Below are 27,675 nucleotides of genomic sequence, written 5' to 3'. Positions count from 1 at the left end.
CACTCACCTTTGTATAATCTATAACTGGGGTCTACACGTCAGGAAACAGATCTGACATGATACAATTGAACATGTCCTTTCTCCACTCACCTTTGTATAATCTATAACTGGGGTCTCCACGCCAGGAAACAGATCTGACATGATACAATTGAACATGTTCTTTCTCCACTCACCTTTGTATATTCTATAACTGGGGTCTCCACGCCAGGAAATAGATCTGACATGATACAAATGAACATGTTTTTTCTCCACTTACCTTTGTATAATCTATAACTGGGGTCTACACGTCAGGAAACAGATCTGACATGATACAATTGAACATGTCCTTTCTCCACTCACCTTTGTATAATCTATAACTGGGGTCTCCACGCCAGGAAACAGATCTGACATGATACAATTGAACATGTCCTTTCTCCACTCACCTTTGTATATTCTATAACTGGGGTCTACACGCCAGGAAACAAATCTGACATGATACAACTGAACATGTCCTTTCTCCACTCACCTTTGTATATTCTATAACTGGGGTCTACACGCCAGGAAACAGATCTGACATGATACAACTGAACATGTCCTTTCTCCACTCACCTTTGTATAATCTATAACTGGGGTCTCCACACCAGGAAAACAGATCCGACATGATCCCATTGAACATGTCCTTTCTTCACTCACCTTTGTATAATCTATAACTGGGGTCTCCACACCAGGAAACAGATCCGACATGATCCCATTGAACATGTCCTTTCTTCACTCACCTTTGTATAATCTATAACTGGGGTCTCCACGCCAGGAAACAGATCAGACATGATCCCATTGAACAGAGGCAAATCTATGGAGGTCAATTTTGCAATGTTCATGTCCTTCATGGATAATAGCAGCAACTGTGGAGAAAACAGAGGAAAAGCACTAATTGACTTTTCAACTTTTACGTAGACAGTCATTCACGTGATACATACAAAAGTGCACCCGCACTCGGCAAAATTTTGCTATAACGCAGCAGACAAAAAACTGAGAAATTAAAGCTCACAAAAGCCGCCAGCCCTGGAACACTTTGAAAGTTTTTAACATGGTTTTTTTTCTCAGAAAATGAACATTAGGTCTTAATTTTTCTTTTGGGCCAGATTTGTACAAAAAAAAAATTAAATTCTTGTATTTCCTTACATATTTCATTATTTAAGGCATGCCTAAACGCAAACATGGATTTTATGATAGTACAGAAATACAAAGGTTGCCAACTTTCTTTCAGCCAATCATGAAACAATTATGCACGATGACAAACTTGATAGTGTTAACATTTATCCCATAAGCAGCCTTTAAGAGTCTGGTGTCACTAATCACATTCACTCTTTCTGGTCACTTTATCTTACAGCATTTGTTTATAGGCTGAACAAGGCCCACGCATTCAAACTTTAAGTAAAACTGATGACCTGATGAAACCCCAAACAATAACCAGGGTGCAGTACAACAGTATTGGGATACATTTCAATCACACCTGTAATTCAAATTCATGCTTTTCAACAAGAATTTTCTTCAAAACAATAGTACTGAAATAAGATCACCAGTCTATACACATGGTAATATGTAAATGCTGCTCCAAAAGCATGATTTCAACATACATGAATTTCACATCATTATAGCATGTAGTAAGTAGGTAGCATGTATGTTACCTCTTCATCAGGCATGTTGGGATTGGCCCTCTTCTTCCTTCCTGCGTACCTCAGCACAGAGACCAGAGCTCTCAGGCCGAAATCATAGTGATCCTGCTTGGACAGCTGCTGTTCTGCCAGAGAGTACAGGGTGTACACCTTCTTGGCCAGGCCCTGTACACAACAGACAAATGATCAGATTACATGGACGGCTAAATCATTGGTCACATCTGAGAGTACAGGGTGTACACCTTCTTGGCCAGGCCCTGTACACAAAAGACAAATAATCAGATTACATGGGGGGCTAAATCACTGGTCACACCAGAGAGTACAGGGTGTATACCTTCTTGGCCAGGCCCTGTACACAGCAGACAAATGATCAGATTACATGGGGGCTAAATCATTGGTCACACCAGAGAGTACAGGGTGTACACCTTCTTGGCCAGGCCCTGTACACAACAGACAAATAATCAGATTACATGTGGGGCTAAATCACTGGTCAAACCAGAGAGTACAGGGTGTATACCTTCTTGGCCAGGCCATGTATACAAACGACAAACGGCCACACTACACTGGGCATAAATCAGTAAGGATTAGAAAAAATAGGAGCTGCCAACTATATGCCCAATGACCAATGATTTTGATGGAATGTCCAAGGTTAGAATTGGTTGGGAAATTATCACAAAAGCTGAGCAATTCTTAAAAAGTAGGGCAAGAAAGTTGGACAATTTAAATTCTGACTCAATAAATTGCCCTCCCACAAGGACAAAACTATCTATTTAAACCTTATGTGAACATACAATTAGTCCAAAGGCACTGTTTCTGAAAACAGATGAAATAAAATTTTCTTGAAGATAACTGAACTCCCACAAGGACAAAATCACGCATTGAAGGCTTATGTGAACACACAAACTAAAGCATGCTGCTTCTAAAAACAGACAGGATAAGATATAAGAATGCAGATGAGCTTGTGAATGGGGGAACCTTTTTGGTGCATAAAAATGCCACTAAAAGCGGCTCATTTAACTTTAAATGTCTGGCTCTTGACTACAGCCATTTTGTAAAAGTGCTATGCTTTTCAGCAGTGGTGAACACATGGTTTCCAGCCCAAATTTGTTTCTTGCTTAATGACTTAAAAGCCCCAAATTATGATAACAAAAAATATTGGACTTTTTGAGTGACCATTTCACGTAATTTGCCAAACAAACACATGTATGCTGTTTGAAGGAAGAAAGAAGTGGTAAAGAGATGACCAAATCTTTTGTCTGGTCTACTAATGGCAACAAAATAGCATATGAACATACAAAGCCAGTGATTTGATTTTATGTCAGTGCTATGTAGAATCATATTGTAGAGGACAATAGCACGTTCTACTGTAGTGAAGTGAACATAACTTCAATGTATAAAACTATCTCAGTAATTCACAGCCTGTCCGAGTAGTGACATGAAGCCAGATAGATATTTGTGTCCCATGTATAAAGCCTCACCCTTCTCTCTCCGCAATAAAAAGTCTTTCAAAAAAAAAAAATAAAAAAAAAACATGCACTTTTTTTTATTATTTAAGATATTTTATACATTTCTTTTCCCATGAGAACAATTTGTTGATGAATCACTGATAGTGAAATTTTTTAAAAAGATTAACAGTAGTAGTTTTATCATTTTTTTACTTCTAAAAATTCTGAGTAAGGTAAAAACAATGTGAATATGGACCTAGATCAGTACTTCAGTCAACAGGCAAGACTGCTCATATCCTGATAGTTCTTTTTTCCTCTCATTTCGTTTTAGCAATGATAAGTACATGACATTTTATTCTATCTTAAAATAATGATTAGAAATAACAACATTCCACACCTGATTGTTTATAAAATTTGCTTATGATCAAGTTCTTCTGGCTAATAGTTTACCACAGAAAAAAAAATGAAGAACACAAACAAAAACTTCATACATTTGTAACTTCAGCAGAGTCCATGCCAAACAATTGCTTAACTTCAAACATTGAGGAGAAACATATGTATCTTCTTGAGCACTGTGCATTTCTTACCTTGGTATTGCCAAAGCCTTCACCAAACAGTATAATCTCAGCAATCATGTTAGAATCTGGAACTACCATAGCAATGGGTCGGAACATTGACTTCAGGTTGTCTGGAAGCTCTGTCCGCCCTGCATAGCCTATACAAAATGAAGTAGCGCGAAATTATACCAATTATAGATAATACATGTATGTGTAAAACTATTGCACCATGCAGGTATAAAACTAACCCATCAGCTGTAGACATACAAATAAATATGACATATAAAGATCTACATACAAACACCATTATGGTCAAAATATGTTGATATAAATCTGATTTGTTTAACTTTTTAAAAAGCTGTTTGGAATGACAAGCTTACCAGGATTCATGGTGATGAAGATGCCGCATGACCAGGCCAGGTCGATCTCCCGCCCTTCAAACACGAAGCGGCTGGATCCTGCGGCCAGAGCACTCAGGATGGACAGGATCTGCTGGGCCACCACAGACAGCACCTCAATGTTGATACGGTTAAACTCGTCAAAACATCCCCATGCTCCCGTCTGAAATGGAAAACCAACAATTAACAAATAAACACTTTTCAACAAGTTTATTGATTCATTTATTTCAACAAGCATTATGGTTGGAGGAAACTGTCATACAGTCCAGGGAAAACCCACGACCATTCTCATGTATGATCAGAGAAAAAATCAGCATGAGCTAAACTTGAACTCACAGTGACCTAATTGGTGTGAGAGGCTCCTGCGTCATTGTGCTGTATTAGATACAACTACTACTAGATATCTGTGCTGTACTAGGTACTAGATAATAACTCAGCCACGGAGGCCCCAACATTTGCACCAAGTGAAAAATTTCTTAAAACACATGTACATATACATGTACATAAACACATACAATAAGCTATATATTATCTCATTTTGTTTTGCCTAACAGCCCACCTGTGACAGGCCAGAGAACATGCGCCCCATGGACTTATAATCCAGACCCTCTGAGCAGTTCACCACGATCACGTAGTTCCCTAAGGCTTTTCCCAAGTCCTTTGTCGTCTCTGTCTTCCCTGTACCTGCTGGGCCCTTAGGGCTGCCCCCACGATGCAGATGTAAGGCTGTGGTCAGTGTCATGTAGCAGCGGTCAGTGAGGGGGGTGATGACCAGACGACCAGAGTTACCCAGGTACTCATAGCCGTACTGGAACTGGGTGTTGGTCTGACGCACAACACAGTCATCAATTTCCTGACAAACAAAAACAGGGAAAGCAAAATGAAATATTTGTCAATGTACAAGAATTTAAAACTGTGTAACTTTTACATTTATCTTTAATGAAGCTCTGTGGCAAAGTCCATGAGATTAATGGCTGAAAGTAATTCCAGATCTGGGGCTGTATATGATGCAAAATTTCTTTTCTCGGACAAGGAGAACCAAGAAAAAGCTTAGGAATGTTTTTTGTCTGTGCTGATTTTCCTTCCCTTATGCGGTGATCTGTGTGACTACTTTGGGCACTCAAACAAGCAATAACAATATCAGATCTTTAACATATCTGAAGTAATTGTATTGTGTTGTATTATTCTTGAAAGGCTGTACAAGGCTATTTATGTAACTACACTGTCTCCAGCTGGGATGAAATGCTCCTTATCTCTCAAAGGAATTGCACATTAAAACATCATGAACAAATGTACACAATGTACATTAAGCCCTGACAATGGGTGCTAGCTGGCTAAAACAAAAATTCAAACTTGACTAATCTTTATCTCTAGACAACTTATAAACTGCTTTGAAGATCGTTAAATTTTTGTTTATACAAACAAAATGAGGAGGACATTATACGCACCCTATCCCAGTAAACACGCAGCTGGCTCAGCCATTCAAATGCTGAGATGTCTGCACATCCAGATTTGGTCAGCTTCTCAATGATGTCACGAGCATGCACTTCTATTGTCACCAGGCCACAATCTTTGCCCGCTGGATCTTGGTGAGATTACCACGGATTGCCTCAGATAACTTGTTCAACATAGCCACCTGAAAGTATAAGATAGATAGATGGATTGTGTTATTTACTGATAGAAAGTTTGATCCATATACAATAATAAATATTGATGTACAAGAGAGAAGGCCACATGCAACATAGGGTTGTCTCTAATATAAACCTGTTATTGTATAACTGACTGGTTTAACATGTGACCACAAATTTGCTGCCAAATTCAGAGAAAATAACATCAACCCAGGCCAAAAACCTGACAATTTACATACCAGAGGTTTTCATTAAAAATATGTTCATTGGGGGTAATCCAACAAACCATCCAAAAAAGGGCTCCAAAAAAGTTTTTATTGAGCTCAAACCTTTTTGATGGAATTTCTTTTCTTATTTCCTCTCTCAGTTAATTTCTTTAAAAATCCCTATCTCTCTGTCAATAGCAAAAATAAAGAACAAAAAAATCCCTGCCAATGGCCTTTTTTTATTATAGGGTTGTTTTACCCTAAAGAAATTTTTAATAATGGGCTGATTAATATCAGCTGTATAATTCATACCTGCTTCTTTTTCATGCTCTTCAGTGCCTTCTTATCTCCCCTTTCCTTGGTTGTGGTCAGGGCCTTGGTGACGTCCGCTGTCCACTGCATCTGGCTGGCTGTGATACACATCTAATGACAACAAACAGTATCACACATTTATTTATTTGCTCAGTTGGAGCTTAATCCAACAGACCATAATTTACCACTTTTTTTAAATTCAGAATTATGGATGATGGAACTCAGTGCGCGAAGATTAAGGAATCACCAGTCGCCTGGTTTCTGACAAAAATACACGTGGGCAGTACATTACATCATTTAAAAGTGGTCAGGTTCATGGGTGGTGAAAAGATGAATAGCCTACGGCAAAATGTTTACTGTGAACATGTGATATGTTTATTGTGAACCTGATATGTTTATTGTGAACCTGATATGTTTATTGTGAACCTGATATGTTTAGCTCTAGGCTTAGCCTAGAAAATTCAGACATCAGTTCTTAGTACTATTAATGTAGTCCTTGGATAAACTTCATAAAGGCTTATGTCTGTATTTGCTCAAAAATATGAATCAGGAGACAGAGAACCTAATGGTATAAGCCCAAAAAGCTCATATCAAGTCACACATTTCAAACAAAACATAGCTTCACAAACATGATAAACTTGAAGAGTTGATCACACAAAACATAGCTTCCCAAACATGATAAACTTGAAGAGTTGATCACACAAAACATAGCTTCCCAAACATGATAAACTTGAAGAGTTGATCACACAAAACATAGCTTCCCAAACTTGATAAACTTGAAGAGTTGATCATACAAAACATACTGCGTTTCACTTAATGTTTAGCATTTTTCAAGTGACACACTTTGCTTGATTCTCAATGATCAATCCACCTAATACGGTCACTTAAGAGGGTTTTTTTTTTTCCGAAGGCTGATTCATTTCTGATCAGTGTTAGCATCAAAAGTATCAATGTAAGATCTTGATGCTCTTGATCAAATGAGCATTTTTACATATCAAATTTTAGGTGAAATATGGTATACAGTAACTGTCATTCTACAAACTTTTCACGTGTTTGAAAGATATGTTTATTCAAGCATATTCTGAGGATATTATTTTGTGTACTAACAGACTGATAAAATTTACGTTTTGTGAAGCCCTGAAATTGGCCCATGTAGCTTTGCCTCCAGTGGAGTTTTGTATGAAGTTTCTTTTATACATGAAAAAGTTGAGGAATTAGGGCACTCATTGTGAGGCGGGACAGTTGGATACACAGATCAATGCCAATCATCCTCAAACTCCGCCTCTCTCTCGGATGAAGGACAATACTAGATAAAAGATAGCATAGTGAGAAAGACCAACCTGTCCAGGCCACTCCTTGAGCCATTTGTCTCGTTTGCTCAGGTTTTTCTTCAGTGCTATCCGACAGTTCTTCAGGATCTCCTTCAGCGTCCATCTCATCGTCTTCTCCACGTCACACAGCCAGGCCTAGAGCAGGGCATAAATGGTGGAATAGGGTCTCTTGTCAGTCTACCTCACTTAGGGTTTTCTTCTAATTGTTCATATAAATAGTTCACAGCTTAACAAATACCACCACTGACTGTTCTTTAGTGTCAGAGCTGAACTCAAGAATTCGAAGAATAATAGATAAACTAGGAATAAAGACTTATCCTCCAGATAACTCACCTCAACAGGTCCCTCCAGGTAGACAGAGTGACTGAACTCCACAAACTCTCCATCAGCTGATGACATACCCACAGCCTCAAACTTCTGGGTGATTCCAGCCTGACAACACAGACAGACAGATGTGTCAAACATATACATAGTGATTCCAGACTGACAGGCACACACACAGTCAGACAGACAAGTTACATTCCAATCTGACAGACAGATCCAAAGCCTCAGTTTTCTGGGGGATTCCAGCCAGACAACACAGATGTGTCAAACATATACATAGTGATTCCAGCCTGACAGACAGACCCAAAGCCTCAAACTTCTGGATGATTCCAGCCTGATAATACAGAGACTGACAGACATGCCAAATACACACATAGAATCAGAGGCCGGTGGGCCGAGAGTGTATTCGCCAATAATGGTATTCAGCCAAGTTATACATTTAATCAAAACGTAGCAGCCAATTCAGTTGTCCAAAACCTGATGCAACATCAGCAGATTTAGTTTATATTCAACATTACCTTACACAATCACTTTTGGGCTTGGTATAAAACTGAAGACCTGGCTTAACGATAAATTAGGTCTTTAAACCGCGCCTTGATGAGTGGACTATTATTAATGTGGTGTACAGAGAGGAATATTTATGACCAGGTTCATGACCACTAGCACTGAACTGTCTGCACGGTCATGACACTGCAGCTTTTCTGTAGGATACCTTACAATCCCTATCAAACCAAATTCTACATTTTGTCTTGTGTGGTCAAAATTTGGCTTTACAGTGTGTATATATACATATCCTGGCGACTAATGCTGATTGCAATAATACTTTCAAAATTTATCTTACTACTGTGTTAATGAAAATAAATAGAAAATCCCCCCCTAAAAAAAGAGCTGTTTTTCAAAATGCATTTTTTTTCGCCAATTTTCGTTATGTTGAGAATGATATAATTTCTTTTTAAATTCATGATATTTATAACTTCGAATTTGATTTTCATTTTAAGTGAGAGTAAAGAGAGGAAAATGGAAGATGAAAATGTGAATTATACAAAAAATTCAGCCAAGAGGTTCTCACACCACACTATGTTCAAAATTGATGTTCAGAATATCCAAAAATTCTTGTTTTGCTGACCATCATACTGAACACATATGTGTTATCACAGAAAATGAAATTTTTACCTTTGTCATTTTCAGAGAGACGATGTTGTCAAAGCACTTTTTCAGATGGGGTTGCACAGCCTCAGGGTTCTTAGATTGGCCAAGGATTTCCAGAAGGTCATCGTTTGACAAGAAATAGAATCGTGGGAAGATCTGCCTCTTTGTCTCCAGGTACATATCCAACGATTTCTGGATCTCCTCAAGTTTGACATTCATATCATTCAATTTCTCCAGCAAACCTAGGACAAAGATAATTTTATTTATTTATTTCATTGGTGTTTTATGCTGTACTCAAGAATATTTCACTTATACGACGGCAGCCAGCATTATGGTGGGAGGAAACCAGGCGAAGCCCGGGGGAAATCCACGACCATTCGCAGGTTGCTGCAAGACCTTCCCATGCTGAAGAGAAAGCCAGCATGAGCTGGACTTGAAATCATAGCGACCGTATTGGTGAGAGGCTCCTGGGTAATTGACAAAGATAAATTATGATACATAAACATGTGTTTTTTATTGACCACACATTACATGACATTGGAAATATAAACCAGAGCATCCTTTAGTTGATGGACCATTCCATACCACTTCTACATCTAGTTCTTTTGGGGGGTTTTTTCTGCAGAGTTGATTTCATATGAAGAATTATCTTTAGTTGGGCTGGTTCTGACTGCCTCTCACCCACTTTCAAATTTAATATAATAATGATGGACCAGCACTTGCAAAAAATGTAGACAGAAATCTAAACAGATAACTGCAAAAAAAAAAAAAACCAACAAAAAAACAGCCCAAAACTAATGCTTGATTGACAATTTGTTGTGACTTACACCAAATTCAATTCAATACAATACACACATTTAATAAGAACTCCAAAAAATACACCCACCAATTCTAAACAATACAAAAACATCCAGAACTGTTTCGAGGATGAACAGAGCAACCAGAAACTCCACTTCGATCTGCACCATGTAACAAGTTTAGTTCACTAAGATTGTGACGGACTGATGTGCTCACAAATGATGGATATAAAACACACACATCCTAACTAGTACCTTCATGGTGGGTGCCCCTGAGAGCATTCCTGTCTTTGTTCAGACGACCCATGATCACCTTCCAGTTGATATTCACATCATCAAACTCTGCAGACTCTCGGGGTAACTGCTTGCGGATGTCTTCACCCAAGAAAATGTTCTGTCAATGAGACAACAGACTTGATAAATGTATGGAGTATTTATTTGCTCATTTGATTGTGTTTAACTATATACTCAAGAATTAGTTGATTCTTGATTGTGATGGTGGTCAGTTTTTAAATGAGGTGGCACAAAAGAATGTGCGTGGTTTAAACCACCGACCTTTGAGAAGTTAATTCTGTAAGACGGGTCAGAAGTTTGGGGTCACGTGACCACACCTTCGTGTCTAAAGCAAAATGGCTGCCCAATGTTACAGTATTGAGGAAAAGGTCACTTTTTGCCACTTCACCATTGCCAGCGGTAAGGCCTAGTTGTGCAAAATAACGTCACAAAGGCTCTGAAGAAATTCTCAGACTATCTGGAAAGCTGACAATTATAAAAATCCAAAGGATAAAAGATCGCTGACAGCAATTCAAACATAGGCATTTTCCTATGCAATAACATTGGTAGGACCATTTTCTTCATCCACGCTGTCTGTTACTAAGGAGATCATGTGGTCTCTAGCTTCCGACCCGATGAGTATACAGAATACTGACAAACTTTCACACATGTGACACATAGATTACACATTGTATACAGAAATTGCTGGAAGTGGTTTTCAGCAAAGGAACATCATCAATTGCTTATTATCATCAAGGCTCCAAAACAGCGAGAGTGGGCGAGAGTCTCTAGCTTCCGATCCGATGAGTATACAGAATACTGACAAACTTTCCCACATGTGACACATAGATTACACATTGTATACAGAAATTGCTGGAAGTGGTTTTCAGCAAAGGAACATCATCAATTGCTTATTATCATCAAGGCTCCAAAACAGCGAGAGTGGGCGAGAGTCTCTAGCTTCCGATCCGATGAGTATACAGAATACTGACAAACTTTCACACATGTGACACATAGATTACACATTGTATCCAGAAATTACTGGAAGTGGTTTTCCGCAAAGGAACATCATCAACCGCTTATTATCATCAAAGCTCCAAAACTGAGAGTGGGATCATATCTACAAATTCTCTGTTTAATGCTAACAGTTTTTATTCCAGTTTCAGTAAGGTTTTAGGTTTATTGTCAACATATCTGGATTTCCATTATCTTTCATTGCAAAAAAAGTTTCAGGGAGGAATAAAATTCTATTCTGCCATTACACCCATGACATTGTGCGAAAATAAATCCTGAACTTGTAAACACAATAAGCATTTAACTAAGGATGATCCAGACAATTAAAACTATGCATTAATCACAACTATATGTAAAAATCAATCCTTCCAACAAAGGAGCAAGCTCATGAAGTCATAAAGGAATCTGGTGTATATTAAAAATGTCTTTCCTACCTCCAGGTACATCCACTGCCTCTGAACTGTGAGTAACATTTCCACGACCTCCAGGATGTGAGACAGAGTTCTCTCCCACTGATCTACTTCCTGTTCAAAAGCTTTGACAAAACGTGATGCTTTCATCGTTGACAATGACACTTGGTTGTCCTCCAGTGCCAAAAACACATCATCTGTGCTCCTGGCAGAGAAAAAATACAACAGCATGGAAAACCGATCATACAGGACAGCCAAGCCTTGGAGTGGAAAAAGAGCTGAAGGCTTTCTTTACTGAAAGTATGAACAGATTTGTGCATGCACAACAACAACTTTGTATAAAATTTGGGGGGCACATTTGTAACATCAGTGTGGCATCTGGTGTGGTGATGCTAAAAGTGTTATAATTAATGAGCGGGAGATGTATTACGGAAGAACTAGATGTATCTTTGGTCATCTTACTTTACTTAAAGTCAAGTCAAAATTTAAAATCATTTTAAAACCATTATTCCCAATGTAACAATTCAGATCAAAATATTGCTTTACAACATACATTTTGGGTAAGTCATTGTACAACAAATTTCAGCTAAAATAACGGAAAGGATCATACCAAATTTAATGATTAAAATTTTGATTTAAGTCCAAGATTGCATTGTGATCCTGGGGCCAGAGGTCTTATTATGTTCTGACTACTCACTTGATCTTGAAATGTCCCTTGTCTTTGTAAGGACAGATGTCAAGCTCTGTGACATTCCAGGTGTTAGTGATAGATTGCAGGCCCTGAAATATGAACAAAGTACTAGTGACATACAGTAAACCAACTGTCATAGGGTTCTTTTTTGCGAGAATCAAAACTTCATCTCACTGGAATTCATGTGAATCTGATTTTCATACCTCGATCTATATTCAAATCTGTTCTTAATCCCTTTTTGCAAAGGAAAATCAGTGATAAAATGCAACATGTATCAGAGATAAATACGTAATTTTTCAGATAAGTAAAGACCTTATGTATAAATTAAATAATCATTGTTTTTACTATTTTCTTTTTACAGGAATCCAGATAGATTCAAGCAACTTTGCAAAGATATTTCACAAACTGGAATCCCAGATGTGGCATAAAACCGTAATAATCTTTTTCTGTTCAAACTTTGTATCAATTAAGCGGCTCATGTCTCCTGACTATGACAGTTCTCCTCAGATCTTAGAAAGATGCATTGATTTATTTAATTAGTTGATTGGTCTTTACGCCATACTCAAGAATTATGAAGGTGTTCTGAGGTTTGTTTTGGAAGGTGGGATGACATCCTATGGCAAAATGTAATCTTCTGCATTAAAGGTAATATTTAGTAACACTTATTTACCTCAAAAATTGCACCTTTCTGGGGTAATATTTCAGGTCAAATACAATGAAGCTCTTCAGATTCTTGAATAAATTATTGATGTTCAACAACAATCAAAATCTTCCAATTTTTCTACCACTCCAAACGCATCTAAAATTCATGCATCTGAACATGATTTATTTCCCTATAAGCGTGCTTTTTTTTCATGATTTTGGATGAAAGTTTGGGTCATTAACAGAATATAAGGAAATCAGAATAGATTCATGTAAATAGAGAGCCTCTCATTCAACTGTACTCACCTGTTCGATTGCCAGCTCTTTAGTGGCTGCTCCAGAGATGTCACTTATCTGCTCAGAGAACTGGTCAAACCCATACTCAATAATCCTCTCCAGAGTGAAGTCTTCAGCGTTGTGGTCGAATGTGCGACCCATTTCTGTCTGCAAAGATTTAACAACAACAACACTGATACTGTTTGCCTGACACTGGTTCAGTCATGAGTATGACATATACGATGACACAAAATTACAACTGATCTACTTGCGCCTTCAATTTTGTTTGTCTCGCATAATTTAGCTGATACAATGCTTTTGAATCAGACTCTTCTTTTCAGCTGCCTCAAGTCAGTTCTGTCTGTTGGACCTTTAACACTGGATCTTTTAATATGGGCCATTCAATTAATATAAGGGGCAAGTCCTTGAGAAATTATGTAAGACTTTTTGCAGGATGTTGCATCTGTAACAAATTTGTGTGCATTTAATAAAAATGGCAATTTTCCATGTGTTAAAAAGTGAAATATGTTGACTGTCACTCTGCAAGCTCAACACAATGCAGCCAGATAAAAGAAACTGAGCAGAGCTTGTAGTCCACAAAGTCATACACATCTGTGCCACATCTAGTGAAAGTTTGACTTATCGCAAATGTATTAAAAACTTTCCTTCATCTACAGTCGTGTTTTGGTTTTGAAAAGATTTAAAATTTTAAAAACTCATTTTGTTAAAAAGAAAAATTAAGATTATTAAAAAGTCACTACAGGAAAAATCAATTTATTCAACTTCAACATGAATGTGAACTTTTAGTGATGAAAGTACATGTGCAGGAAGTAGACAAATTTAAAAAAAGCATCAGCTGACATCCTTGCCGCAAAGAGCTAACCGACACAAATGACTTTAATTCATACCTTCCTACCCCAGCACCCCTTACCACCCCCCCCCCCACCCCCACAGCCTCCCCCCAAAAAGGCACTATAACTATAACACTGGGCCTGGATACTTGGATACTACAATGCACTGTAATTATGATTACATATTCAAGAAAGATCAAAACCTGCAGTAAACAGAACAAGCATGTGTTTAATTCTTTAAACCTTAAAAAATGTGATTTAATAAAGCATACTTTGTCTACATGAAGCAGAAAATGTGTGCGACATGCAGTATATTACGTTACAGCGGTGATACGCATAATATGTAATAAGTGTATAAAATAACTGGGTTCAGCCACCATGCAGCCCTGTATCTGAAGAAGATAAAGGCATATTTTGGTCTTAGCAGGGAAAAAAGAACACAAACTTTTCATTCCATTACTCCATCATAATTTAGAAATCTACAATTTGATTGGTTTATACAAAATTTATTTGCTTCCTCTAATAAGCCAACATGCTGTATGGTGAACCACGCCACTCTCTGCGGCTTCAGCACAGAAGACTGATCATAGACCAGCACACTACATGTATACGTTTGCACGTGGAAATCTGACATCAACTTAGATGACGGCTTGCCCCAATGTTCACAGACTGACACATAGGTCATAGTGATACAACAACAACAACAGCAACAACATGGCGTCTCACCTCATCTGGTTCATACCCCAGAGCTAGGCTAAGACGAGCTCTGTAACACAGCTGGCACAACAGGACACAGAGCAGAGGAAAATCAGGTGTGCAGAAATACTTCCAATTATTCTTCATTTTCATAAATTTCTCACTAACAGTTATTAATTTTGAGGACAGCGTTCTGATGTTTATTGTGTCCATGCAATTATTTATGAAGAAAAAATTGATTACCTGAATACAACAGCATCAAATTCAAGCCCAAAACTGTGACTAAAATACAACCTGCTTTTGAATGAAAACATGTTACAAACAGCCATGATGTAAACTTGCTCAGGGACAGAACAGTCGAAAGTTACCATCGATCAATACATTGTTGCATAATCTGTTCACCTTTATTATTTCATTCTGAATAGGTATGTTTAAAGGGCTTGCTTGCTAAAACATTGCCCACTTGCACAAAAAAAAAAACCATTATAAAAATGTCAGTTCCAACTGGATTTGAACTCCATGTTATTAACATACCTGTATTTGTGACCAATGCCTGGGCCTCATGGCCTTGTTCTTCAGATCCTGTATCAATGGCATAGTTCTCCTGAACTGATCCAGCTTCCCTTTACTGGTGTCCACAACTTCCCAGTTCTTATCCTGTCATTATAAACACAGATGGAATTGTCACTTACTACGCACAGTTCAACATTTGAACATGCTGTATTTCAATTAAAGTTAAAAACCTAATGAATAATGCACTTTCAGAACCACGTTAAAATGATATTTTTATGCCAACACTTTAATTTTTCTGATACTGAGGAATTAATCTTCACAAAAAGACCCATAAGGCCGATGAAAAAAACAAAATGTGGCACATAAAACTATATGATGTATCCAATGCAATATAAACCATTTTTAAGTGCCTCTGGGTGTTAGTATCAGTGACTTTTTCTGAGCAGAGATACATGTGTGTCTGTTGTTTTCACCCTCAATGAAACTAATAGCTTAGAAAGAGGAACAAAGTTCAAGCATTGGGAAGAATTTAATGCACTGTTTGCATAAATATAAATATGGAAGATAGAACTCTTTATTTATACAGTTTTCAACAGTCTGTATTAATTCATTTGACAGGTGTTTGGTAGTGCTTATCACAACTAAATAATCTTTTCCTGTAACACACAAACTTCACTGACTATCCAATTAATACCTGACACGACTGTTCACTGCAGACTTATTTTGTGCTTGAAACTGAATTTGTCGAGCTTCACATCACTGTCAACAGCAGACTTACTTTGAGCTTTACACAACTGTTCATGGCAGACTTACTTTGAGCTTTACACAACCATGACAACTGTTGACATCCGACTTATTTTGAGCTTTACACAGCTGTTAATGGCAGACTTACTTTGAGCTTACTCAGCTGTTAACTGCAGACTTTCTTTGAGCTCTACACAGCTGTTAACAGCGGACTTACTTTGAACTCACAGATGAGCTTGTTGAGCTTACACAGCTCTTAACAGCAGACTTACTTTGAGCTTTACACAGCTGTTAACTGCAGACTTTCTTCGAGCTCTTCACGGCTGTTAATGGCAGACTTACTTTGAGCTCACGGCTGAGCTTGTTGAGCTTCTTGTAGAGTGTGTTTGACTGGTTCTCCATGTCAGCTGTCTGGATCTCAACAAAGCGCCCAACCTTCCAGCCTCCCCACTGCTCCTCCCACTCCTTGTTCACCTCCCACACCAGCTCTATCATCTCCAGGTCCTGTGGGTAGAATGAGATAAGTTGGGTAACAGGCAAGGGTAAAGTCACTGAAAACTCAGCTTGCTTGATTCAGGTTTTATGTCTGGTGGTTAAGTTTACAGGTGCAGGAAGCCTGAAAAACATATCTGTACCTGCCAGAAACCTTAGAAACTTAAGCTCAGTAATGTTAACAAAACTATGGAATTTCGAACAATGCCACACCATAAGTCAAACCCTCATAAATGTAAGCGTAATAAAACGGATAGAGCAAGTAAAACTGAGTGACAAAGGAAAGCTTATTGCACTAAAAACACCCAAAATACACACAGATTCTACAGAAATCTCCACCAATGGGGACACTAACCTTTTCCAGAGCCGAGATCTCTTTAGAAGGTGGCTGATCAATTTTGAAGATGTTGAGCCCTTTGCGCAGGGTCTGCTCTTGTTCCTTGAGAGCCTGGAGCTGTGTGCGAATGCTGGCAATGTTCTCAAAGGCTTCTGATGTGGACAGACCACTGGAGAACGGACCCTTACTGTTGAATTCATCAGTCAGAGATGACACTTGCTTCTTGAACTCTTCAGACTGTGCCAGTAGACCTGTCTTGAATTTCTCCTGCATTACAAATGACAGATTTTATGAGGTAAATAAAATGCCAACACTTCAGCTTCTAAAACGTATAGAAACTCTAAAACAGCACTGGAAAATAATGAGTATGGACTATCAGAATGGCTGTCAAAATCTTTTTGCCACTAGGCAAGAGAAAACATGTCATGACAGACCCAGGGTAGCTTGCCAGTTAGAATTAGTAGAAAATAAAATTTACTTGCTACACCATAAAATCTAGCAATCAGTTTCATGAACAAAGAAGTAATTGACCCTGTCGTTATAATATACTGTATCTCGGAACGGAACAAAGACCCACAGTAATTTGGTCAAAATGGACAAAACAGCTCAAAACTAAAACATGATCTGTCTAACTAGCCCATGATGTTGGCATGTACCAACTTTTAATCGAGAATAACAAACCATTTTAGCAAAAAAAGAAGCAACTAATTTCATTGAAAATGGCAAAAAAATTGAAAAAACTGATCTAATGCTTTCATAAGACATGTATTTATTTATTTATTTATTTATTTGGTGTTTCATTGCGTACTCAGCATTATGGTGAGAAGAAACCGGGCACAGCCCGGGGTAAACCCACAACCATCTGCAGGTTGTTGGAAGATCTTCCCATGCAGGGCCAGTGAGCATAAGAGATGTAATATGAGATTAACATACTGTACCTTGTGTTTCTTGAGCATGCCCTCAGCATCTATAAGACACTGTTGGAATGACACCCACTCATTTCCCAGGTCGTTCAGCAAATCTGTTGTCTGAAACCACAGATTATGGGGCCAGTGCAATACAAGACCACGTTTACAAAAACTAGCCTGCTAACCAGGGCTGCAATAAGTGGTTAACCCAAATCAGTCAGTTGTTAATTAATTAATTTTTTTTTGTCTGATGATTTATAGTCACTGTGGCAAATACAAATACAGCAATTTATACAAACAATTTTAAATGCTACTGGCAGATTTTTAAGTTTGTCTGAGTGCTAAAACTATGAAATTGATGAATTAAGGCATTACACTCAGAATTTCAAACTTGAATGAACTAAATGTACCACATTCCATATCACTTTTTTGGTTGAAATAATTTGTTTCAAGGAATGCATTCATCTATATGTATATGCACCCTGAATGATGAAATCCAGCTGTCTGTGTGTGAAGCGACAAAAACCTAATGTGACATCACTGGTTAAAAAAGACCACTGTTGAATTCAAAGTTTCAAACGCATTTTACTACATGGACAAAAAAAACAAACTAAAAAATAAAAAAAATTCGAACTATTTTTATGGACAATTAATGTACTTCATGCAATTTGTGGCACAGCTAATGATTTCAGTGCTGCAGTGTATATACAGTTGAGACGATTTGTTACAACGTTATAACTGCTGTACTGCACCTGTTCTGGGATGGCCACTTCATACTTCTCTAGGATGGCAAACTGGTCATGGAGAGGCTGGAACTTGGCCTCGATGGCAGACTGTTCACCGTGAAGCTTCTCCCAGAGGGACAGGCTGTCTCCCAGCTCATCCAGGTTCTGGGGTGGTTTGCTCACCCTGACAAGGCAACAGAAAAATAACTTCTCAGCAGAATGAATAAATAAATGCTAACACTTAGGGAATTTTGCCGTCATATTGTGGAGAGAACCTGTTAAAATCTACAGACAGGTAAGCCAAAATGGTTTTGGATGTGATAACGAAACCATGTCCACAGAGGTCAATCCAGTTCTTGGCTAATAATACAAGGAACTGAATAAATTTTGCCCGTGAAAGCATGACAAAAGCTTACAATTCACAATCATTATGACAGAGCATTTAAGGCCTGGTACCTGAAAGTTTACGTACCTTTCTGAGTTAGACTTGAGGAAATTATGTAGGTCGTTGAGTTTCTTGGTGCCGATCTCGCTGAGGAGAGTGGTGAACTTCTTCTGCCACTCCAGACAGTGGGCCAGGATGGAGTTCTTCAGGGGAGAGCAATCCAGCAGGACAAACTGGATGTTTAGGATGGTCTCCTGTGTCTGGACATTGTTAATCACCTCAGTGTACCTGTCAATCACATACATTTGTTCTCACTGACTGACCACATTAATGAATGCACATGGTTCTATAGCATGCCATCTTGTTCCTCTGCTGAAAGAGCTCACAAATCTAATACAGATTATTTAACGTAATCCAGAATCACTTCTGGAAATGATCATAACACAGTTGTTGTTGATGACAACATGTTGTTGTTGTAAATTAAGTTACTGTGAATGAATGACGTGGGAGGGTAAAAGGGAAATTTAAAAGAATGGAGACCATAATTTATGGTCCACCTGTGAATGATTGGTGACACCAGGTATTGCTGAAGTAGTTTCTATTTTGGTGGAAATGTTGCTCAGTGTAATTAAGTCATGTGAGTATTAATGAAGACACTCCTCCACTTGCCCTCGTACGCCGAGGTGTTTTTCTCGTTCATTGGCAAACACAGATCATCGGGTCGACATATAGTCAGCCATATTCCTGCCATGGTAATGACACTTCTTTGGCAAACTACTGACAAATTACTTTTGAAAGTAAAAATGGTACCTGAATCACTATTGCATGAGAAAATTGCACCCAATTAGGTTTCAGACAAGACAAACCCTGAACAAGCTTAGTCTCTGCTCTCTCTCACCTGGCAATATCAGCATCAAAGGAGGAGACCTGAGGGTTGAGTTTCTCGTAGCGTCTGATGAACGCATCCTTGTTGATCTCCCAGATCTCCCTGTAGTTGTCCCAGGTCGTCAGATAGTTCTGCAGGTTGATGGCGTTACCCTGCATCCCGCTGTTGATGGTTCCCTGGATCTTACGTGTGTCCTCATCTCTCTTGATTACCTCATAGATGGGCTGTAAACATGTTACAGGAAGATGTCCATGTGTTAGGAGTATTTCTGAACGAATGAATGATTATGGGTAAACACCACTATGGCAATAGTGAAGCCATATCGTCAAGAAGAAGCATTTCTGATTTACTGATTTATGGGGCTAAGATGTTTGGATTTTAAAAAGCTCAAAATAAATCATTAAGTCATCAAGAAGATCCATTTGATCAGGTAAACATTCATTATTTCAGACACAGAAATGAGTGATTGTTGTACTCCATCCACCTTCATGTTGTTTTACATTGGCTAAATGGAATCTAATACATTTCACACCTTTAAATCATACTTGATGACCTCAATTCTTGCTGAGGTTGTCAAGGTGTTCAACAAAAGTACCAATGTACAAGATAAAAGATGGACTTGTACATATCTGTGTCATTAATACACAATGCTCTGTTTAAAACTTACGTTCACATTCCTCTATATCAGGCAATGATACTTACGTCTTTCTTGGATCTCGTCCCACTAAGCAGGTCTGGTAATCTCTGGATGTCTGATATGGCATGAGTTAAGTGTCCACTGATGCTGCTCACGATCGTCGCTAACTGTTTGAGGGTTGGGGAAAACTCCACCTGAATGGTCATAAAACATGTGCAATTATATTTACATTCACATTCTTTTTTTTTTTAATTATACAAAATGGTATGTATGTAATGAATTATGTTGAAACAACAGGATTTCCTTAAAATTTCTCACTCTGAAAAATTTCATTACTGACTTAATTCTTGATGTTTTATCTTGACACTTTTTAACATAAACTTTGAATGCACTGCTGTACATGTGTTCTATTTATTTTATTGATATGTTTTCATTATATGTATTCATAATGCAGAAAATTGAAATTTTGGGGAGTCACACTTTCTGAGTACAGAACAGATTCTTGCGCTGAAAATTTGAAAAGGGATATCAACTGCCTAGACCATTCATGCAACAAACCATCATAACACTGTTACTCGACCCACATTCTAAATAACACACACCAATCTGAAATTAAATTTAGTTTTCTATATTCTGTACATCTTCTGTACACAGTCCTGACCTTGTCTCCCTCCAAGATGACGTCAACCTTAAACAGTGGGTTAGGGCCAGACTTGCCATCCCCGTTGATGGCCCTGGAGAGCTCCTGTAGTGACCACTTCACGTTGAGCCTGAACGCCTCCTCGACCATACGATCCATCTTCTCTGTGTAACGGTGCCAGTGTTGCTGAACCTGATTGACAACAGCACTACATTCAAATCACTTCGGATTGGTATAAATGCCTTTATACTTACAATTTTTCAATTGTCGTGTTTGACCCAAAATTTCTTCCAGGAATACATCATTTATTTTCCCACCCCGATTTGGAGAAATCTTGACCATTGATCTTAGAAAAGTGATCTGAGGTTTGTATGGAAGATAGGATAATATTTTTATAGAAAAATGGAAATTTCAGCACCAAAGGTAATATTTTATGACCTTAATTTGCTTCTCAAAATGCACTTTTGGGGAGAATTTATACGTTGAATACTGCATATGCTAGGTGAATCAGCTATCAAATAAGGAAATGTAGTACACAGATGCCAGTTCTACTGCTTACAGACTATCACGCAAAAACTCTACAAAAACAAACAAATCCATGGAAGAATCTTCCGATCAATGCATTGTTTGATGAAAGCCACGCCACTACCTCATAACCATCTTTCTTGAACACCTCAAACGTGTGCCTCATGGTCATGACAATGTCCTCGTGGATTTGCTTCAGGCTTCTCTGCACACTGTTGCGATGGTTAGACTGAAAACACAAGGAAAAGTTTTGAATTTTTTACAGTATAGATAGTACCTTAGAGTAAAACTTGATACTGGTAACATTGGAAACCATGCACTAAAATTACTTTTGACACAGCAAGTCTCAAAGTCCTAATTCATTGTAGCATTTAAATAAATGACCTCAAATTTTCACATGGCCATTAAGTTGCAATTATGGCCTGATTATGAGGGGCCTACATGTATTGATCTAAGAAAGGTGTTTTAGAAGATACACATGTTCAATATGCTGGAAAAAATATAAGTGTAATGACATACTGTAAATCTTAAACCTTTTAAACCACCAAAGCACTTTCTTCAGTGAAATTTATGCAAACAATTATGACGAAAATGACAGCAAAAGATTTGTGTGTGTTGATATAGATGCAAGGTTCATGAAACTGTGCAGATTATTTCTCGAAACCCCAAAGTTCCCTCAGAATGTCTAAAAATATCGGTCACAGTGGTGGTTGAAAAGGTTTTAGGGTACATATGTCTCTAAAAATGCAATATTAAGTATGCGAAATTTTCAGTCATTTCCCGTGTGAGAGTACAACTTTACCTGTTGTGTATCAAACTCCAGCTTGACGTACACCTTTGTGGAGTCAATGCTGACCAGTAGAAGCTCACTGATCTTCACACAGTTCTTGGAGATGGACATGTTAGCACCTTTGTAATCGTCCACTATTGTCTGAACCTGAAATCCACACCTGTATCGTTAGTAACTTGATTGGGGTTAGGGCTGGCTACTGTACCAATGATACTCAATGATACCTGACTTACACTGTAGAAGAAAGTGGAGTCATGTGGCCTGAGTACTATAAAAAGTGTACCTTCCAAACCACAATCGCCATAGGTGGGAAGGTCTGCCAGGAGCCTGTGGAGGGTCGTGGGTTTGTCCCGGGTTCTGCCCGGTTTCCTCCCATCATAATGCTGGTTGCTAGAAGTGAAATATCGTTGGGTACGGCATAAAACACCAATCAAATAAATAAATCCAAACCACATGACTAACACTACAGCCATAGATACCAGAACAAGCTTTACAGACCTTGCACTGCTATTTATTCCCATTTATTTCATTGCCTTAGTCCAGAATTTTCACTTACACGACGGGCAGTAAGTTTGAAGGGTGGAGGAAACTGGAATGCCTGGGTAAAAACCCCTGACCTTTGGCAAGTTACTGACAAAATTTCCCGGCTTGTGATGTACAAACATGTATACGGACACCAAACTGATAGAAAACAAGTGGGCTTCAATGAAAGTTTGACTGTACAAACAGCCTCAAAAGCTTTGCAAAACTGTTATCACCCAACAAATGGGAGAACCCACAAGATGGTAAACTTTGACCATGTGCTTACCTTGCTGGCATCCTTTCTGCACTCATTGACAAAGAAATCAGATATGCCCTTGGATGCCCAGGTGAGCTTTGTCAGGCCTGGGTGGATCTTCTTGTCCAGCGACCGAATTCTCTCCCTGAACAGACATCTTTCCTCCAGAGACAGAGCAGCTATGATTCTGTATTCAATATGAAGTACTATGTGAGGCTCAACAGTTCCTTTATAATGTGGGTCATACAGATATAAAGTACTCATGATTTACTTGGTGATTAAGTAAATCATGTGTACTTTACGACTAAAGTCCGATTAGTGGCATCAAAACAGATAAACCAGACTCAGAATTGAACATCCAAAGTCAAAATCAAAGTCTGGCATGTTTTAGAACACATGTAAGCATAAATATCAATGTGTTTTAGTGTGTCCTATATTACACCTGTTTTGTACCTTAGTACTTATGTTCACCTGAACATGTATCTATGTATGATTGGATTTTCATGCCATTTTTCAGTCAAATAACGGTGAGGATCAGCTGGAGTCATTAGGCGTGTATATGTCTTCTTGTGGCAGGGCAAGTCCATGTCAACAAAGAGCTACCTCCACTAAAATATCACGCCGGGGACATCAGAGATGACATCCTCCCCCTCCTTCCTCCACAATGACGTTCTACTGACACAGGGCCACAAGGCTGCTTCTGACTTAAGTTAAAAATTACAATCTTTCCACAACACTCAGTTCTGGGTACTGAAAGTTTCAATTTGGACACATTCGGCTTAAAATAACACAGATGAGGTGAACAAAATTTCACTGTACAAAACTAAAACATAACCTTTAAGCTCGTATTTCAAATTTTGATTAAAATCAAATATGTCTTTGTGGAATTGGCCAGTTTCCTTGCTCTTATCTCTTTTTGCAAAGTACCAAACAAGTACCACCTTTAAAGTCTTTGGTATGGTGTTAGGTTTGATTTTAGTCTCTCAACTTCAAGGCAGAGCTTTAAATACAATGCCACCGAAGCAGTTCCACTGAAAAAATCCTATCTGGCTTTAATATTCCCCAAATAATATGAAGGAAAATATATTTCTGCTAGAATCCAGAAAAACAAAAGTCAAGCCTTCATATCACATTACACAATCTGTTGCTGTATGAACTCTGACCTATTGTAGTCCCTGACAACCAGCAGCACGTGTTCTCGCAGTCCCCTCAGATCCTCACGCTTGTTGTAGACATCATTGGCGTAGTGAGGGATCTCAAACATGAGCCGTTCCCAGTAGTGGATCTCCTGGAACATCTTCAGTAAGCTCCTACACAACAAGAGTAAAACACGTGTACATTTATTGAAACAAGGAGCTGAATAGACCTTCTGATATTATTTATTTATTTGATTGGTGTTTTATGCCATACGAAGAATATTTCACTTATAGCGATGAGCATTACGGTGGGAGGAAACCAAGCAGAGCCCGGGGAAAACTCATGACCATCCGCAGGTTGCTGGCAGACCTTCCCACCTACAGCCTCCTACACTTCGTTCATGTCAGAACAAGGGAAATATCTAGATTACACAGAAGGATTAAAGGGTAATAAAATTAATGTCACTTCACAAATCACTGAATAAAAAAGATTTTCTTATGTCTTACTTGTCAAAGTTGATGTCAATCATGGGTGGTCTTTCTGCACTCTTGCACATCAGAGGTACCTCCAGCAGTTTTGAGGGCTCCTACAGGGGAGAGAAAAAAGGAAGAAACATACCCTAGACTGACAGACAAAATTGTTGGAAAAATGTGGGTTATAACGTGAATAAAGCATATTAATTAATTGACACTATCGGTAAATCTGTCCTGCATGTACCTATTACTCATTAAATTGGAAAGAAAATTATTCATTACTTCAATTAACAAGGGGATAATGCCATACACAAATATTTCTCGTGTATACAATGACAATCAGCTTTACAACCTTAGTATCTGAAATAAACCATCAACCTTTGGCAAGATACTGACAAACTCTTCACCGGCAGAGTGAGTTCAAAAAATGTGCCATATTCGTGTAAGGCAAATGATTTCACAGACAAACTTCATGTAACAAAACCTGAAATGCCTGAATAGCCGCACTAAATTCTCTGTCAGAGGCTTGGATTGAATCAAAACCTTGTACATTCATGTGGATGAAAGGCAAGCATGTCAACCAGACAAAACAGTGCTCCATTTTAGACACCCACTGGAAGGTTTAATATCAAAATCAAGCATTCTTTTTAAGATATTGTTCTTTTTGCGACTTTTCTTAAGCTGGGAGATATAAATGTCTTCTTTTGAAGGAGAAAGATCACACAAGCATATCACAGCACACTTTTAAACTCTCTTTAAGACTTTCAAGAATGAAAATGTTCTCGAGGCTGGAAGAAACAAATTTATCAGAGAGAAAGCAAGAGAATCACCCAGTTCATCAATGCCAACTTACATGAGTATATCTCTGTTTCTTAGCACGTAACAAGAGAAAATGCGTCAACATAGTCATAGGTACATGTATGTATTACCCACTGGTTTGCAGTTTAGAAAATTATTTAACTAAATAAAATCAATTAATATAAAATAGGCATAAAACTGTTAGAAAACTCATAAATATTTTACACTCAACTGCAATCATCAATTCTGTTTCCCAATTTGGATTTGTTTTTGATTGTGAAAACTGTTGTGCAAATTAGTTTTAGCTAAAACAGACTTTCTATGCATTTCCCTGAATGTAATCACTTCAAAAAATGCCAGATGTAGCTTTACAATTAACAAAAGTTGTACAAACACGTAAGTTAATAAGAATACCTTGTCAATACTCTGTGACCACTCTGTGAATGTTTTCCTGGTGTACTCATCCAGGGCTATACACAGCTGCTGGTACTGTGACCGTGTTTCATCTCCTGACCCTATCTGTGGAAGGAAGTGAGCTCTATCCAGGATCTGGAAACAAAAAAAATACAAATCAGGGTTATGCCCCTTGACCCCAACAGTTATCTCCCCTGATCCAGCCAAAGTGCAGTTCCGTTTCTCACAGCACTTAACAACAAAGGGCGGTACAAACATAAAGAAAATCTTTAATTTCTCAAAGACAATGTATTTTAATTTGGTACTTATAAGAGATATATGACTTCAATTAAACCACATAAACAGCTCTCCAGGATGTACAAACAAATAGTCGATCTTTTGTTGAACTTTTTGAAAAAAATATTTCCGTCTGGTATTTTTATAGGACACTTGAACTACAGTGCATGGTTCATGCATGGTTCTTGATCAAAGATTATGTTGATCTTGATTTCCTTATCAGCTTTCTTTATCTAGTTATAACTCAAGTAAATCACACATAATTTCATGGAATTTTCACCACCTAATCGTCCTGATGTACAAAGTTAAACTACAGTACGGAATTGGTGAAAAAAAATTGAGATTTTGTACCAGATAAAACTTCTTAATGCAGAGAAGAGTGTCTTTTTGACAAAATCAGGTGAAATATTTTCTACTAGCTTACCTCCATTAGTGTAATGACTAGTTTTGGCTTTTTTGGTCAAACATTACATGCTATGAAAATCCTGATGTCTCCAAAAAGAACTGCGTCACTCACCATCATGCTTCTCTCTACTCTCTTCTTCAACATCCTCGCCCAAGCAGCAGACCCAGAGAAGTGCGGGTGCTCAGAGCTCTGGATGAACGCCTTCTGAGTGAACTCCTTCTTCACTGAGTTCAGCTCATCATTAAACAGGTTGTACACATCCACTGTCTTCTTGTCGATGGTCCGCTTTATAGCCTACAACAATACAAGTCACCCAAATTATACAAAAAGTATTTTCAGTTTATAATTCCAAAAGAGGCTGGGAAAATATTACGTGTAATGCCTATTATGCATATAACTGCTCGGAAATAAACTTTTTATCAAATGAAATACAGTGTATCAGACGAAAGCAAATCATCACAAATTTGGGTAGTGTTTCTATCCTGTAATACAGCTGGAGTAAATGCCCTCACAAATGTCAGACTTAAACACAATACCATAGTTGATGTAAATCTTATTTGTTTTTGTTCAAACTTTGGTTTACTTTAACAAGACACAGAAAAGCAAGTCAGTCCACACGAATCGAATCACACTTTCCATCTAGGTCAAAACCAATGAAGATGGTGAAAGCTTACCTCCCTTGATGACAGATGCATGTAGACATCCAGTAGCTCTACGCCTTGTTCAACAGTCGTGACTGTCTCAAAGGCTGAGGTTATCACATTCTGCACCATTACTTCCAGGTCTTTGATACCCGCTCGGAATCTGTAACAGATCGATACAATACAGTAAAACCACAAACATTCGTGACCATGGCAGTAGTTTACAAACAAGTACCTGAGATAAGGTTTTGCATATACCCTAATTCCTCAACCATTTCGCATGTGACAAAGCGACTTTCAGTGCTATATATGCACATTTGTTATTTGACTTTGGAGACAAAACCACATAGGTTCAGGGTCAGGACTTCACAAAAAGTACAATTTTATCGCTCAACACAGAATAATGCCTTCAGGACATGCCTGAATAAACACCTTGCAACATATGAAAAGGCTGAAGAATTACAGTACAGGCAACCAATAGTTATATCTTGCTATCATCTTAAATCCTTTCTTGG

General features: G+C 38.2%; 1 protein-coding gene across 1 annotated transcript in view; it reads right to left on the bottom strand.

Moving 5' to 3' along the window:
* The window catches only part of LOC135479353 (dynein axonemal heavy chain 2-like), a 59,221-nt gene that overhangs the window by 21,945 nt on the left and 9,601 nt on the right, over window positions 1-27,675 (bottom strand). The window contains 33 exon segments of the mRNA XM_064759177.1: window positions 257-280; window positions 687-881; window positions 1,668-1,820; window positions 3,688-3,815; window positions 4,038-4,218; window positions 4,615-4,908; window positions 5,504-5,616; window positions 5,619-5,691; window positions 6,202-6,312; window positions 7,542-7,667; window positions 7,866-7,964; window positions 9,030-9,247; window positions 10,058-10,196; window positions 11,524-11,704; window positions 12,197-12,279; window positions 13,139-13,276; window positions 15,190-15,312; window positions 16,255-16,416; window positions 16,760-17,008; window positions 17,680-17,769; window positions 18,402-18,558; window positions 18,847-19,047; window positions 19,658-19,869; window positions 20,348-20,476; window positions 20,944-21,114; window positions 21,572-21,676; window positions 22,250-22,384; window positions 23,046-23,202; window positions 24,179-24,325; window positions 24,659-24,738; window positions 25,838-25,972; window positions 26,631-26,813; window positions 27,194-27,323. Of these exon segments, the coding sequence (XP_064615247.1) occupies window positions 257-280; window positions 687-881; window positions 1,668-1,820; window positions 3,688-3,815; window positions 4,038-4,218; window positions 4,615-4,908; window positions 5,504-5,616; window positions 5,619-5,691; window positions 6,202-6,312; window positions 7,542-7,667; window positions 7,866-7,964; window positions 9,030-9,247; window positions 10,058-10,196; window positions 11,524-11,704; window positions 12,197-12,279; window positions 13,139-13,276; window positions 15,190-15,312; window positions 16,255-16,416; window positions 16,760-17,008; window positions 17,680-17,769; window positions 18,402-18,558; window positions 18,847-19,047; window positions 19,658-19,869; window positions 20,348-20,476; window positions 20,944-21,114; window positions 21,572-21,676; window positions 22,250-22,384; window positions 23,046-23,202; window positions 24,179-24,325; window positions 24,659-24,738; window positions 25,838-25,972; window positions 26,631-26,813; window positions 27,194-27,323 (4,822 nt within the window).

Source organism: Liolophura sinensis, chromosome 12, assembly GCF_032854445.1.
Source record: "Liolophura sinensis isolate JHLJ2023 chromosome 12, CUHK_Ljap_v2, whole genome shotgun sequence".
NCBI classification, from domain to species: domain Eukaryota; kingdom Metazoa; phylum Mollusca; class Polyplacophora; order Chitonida; family Chitonidae; genus Liolophura; species Liolophura sinensis.
Note: the sequence above shows the minus strand (reverse complement) of the source record. Positions and strands in the feature narration are given on the sequence as shown.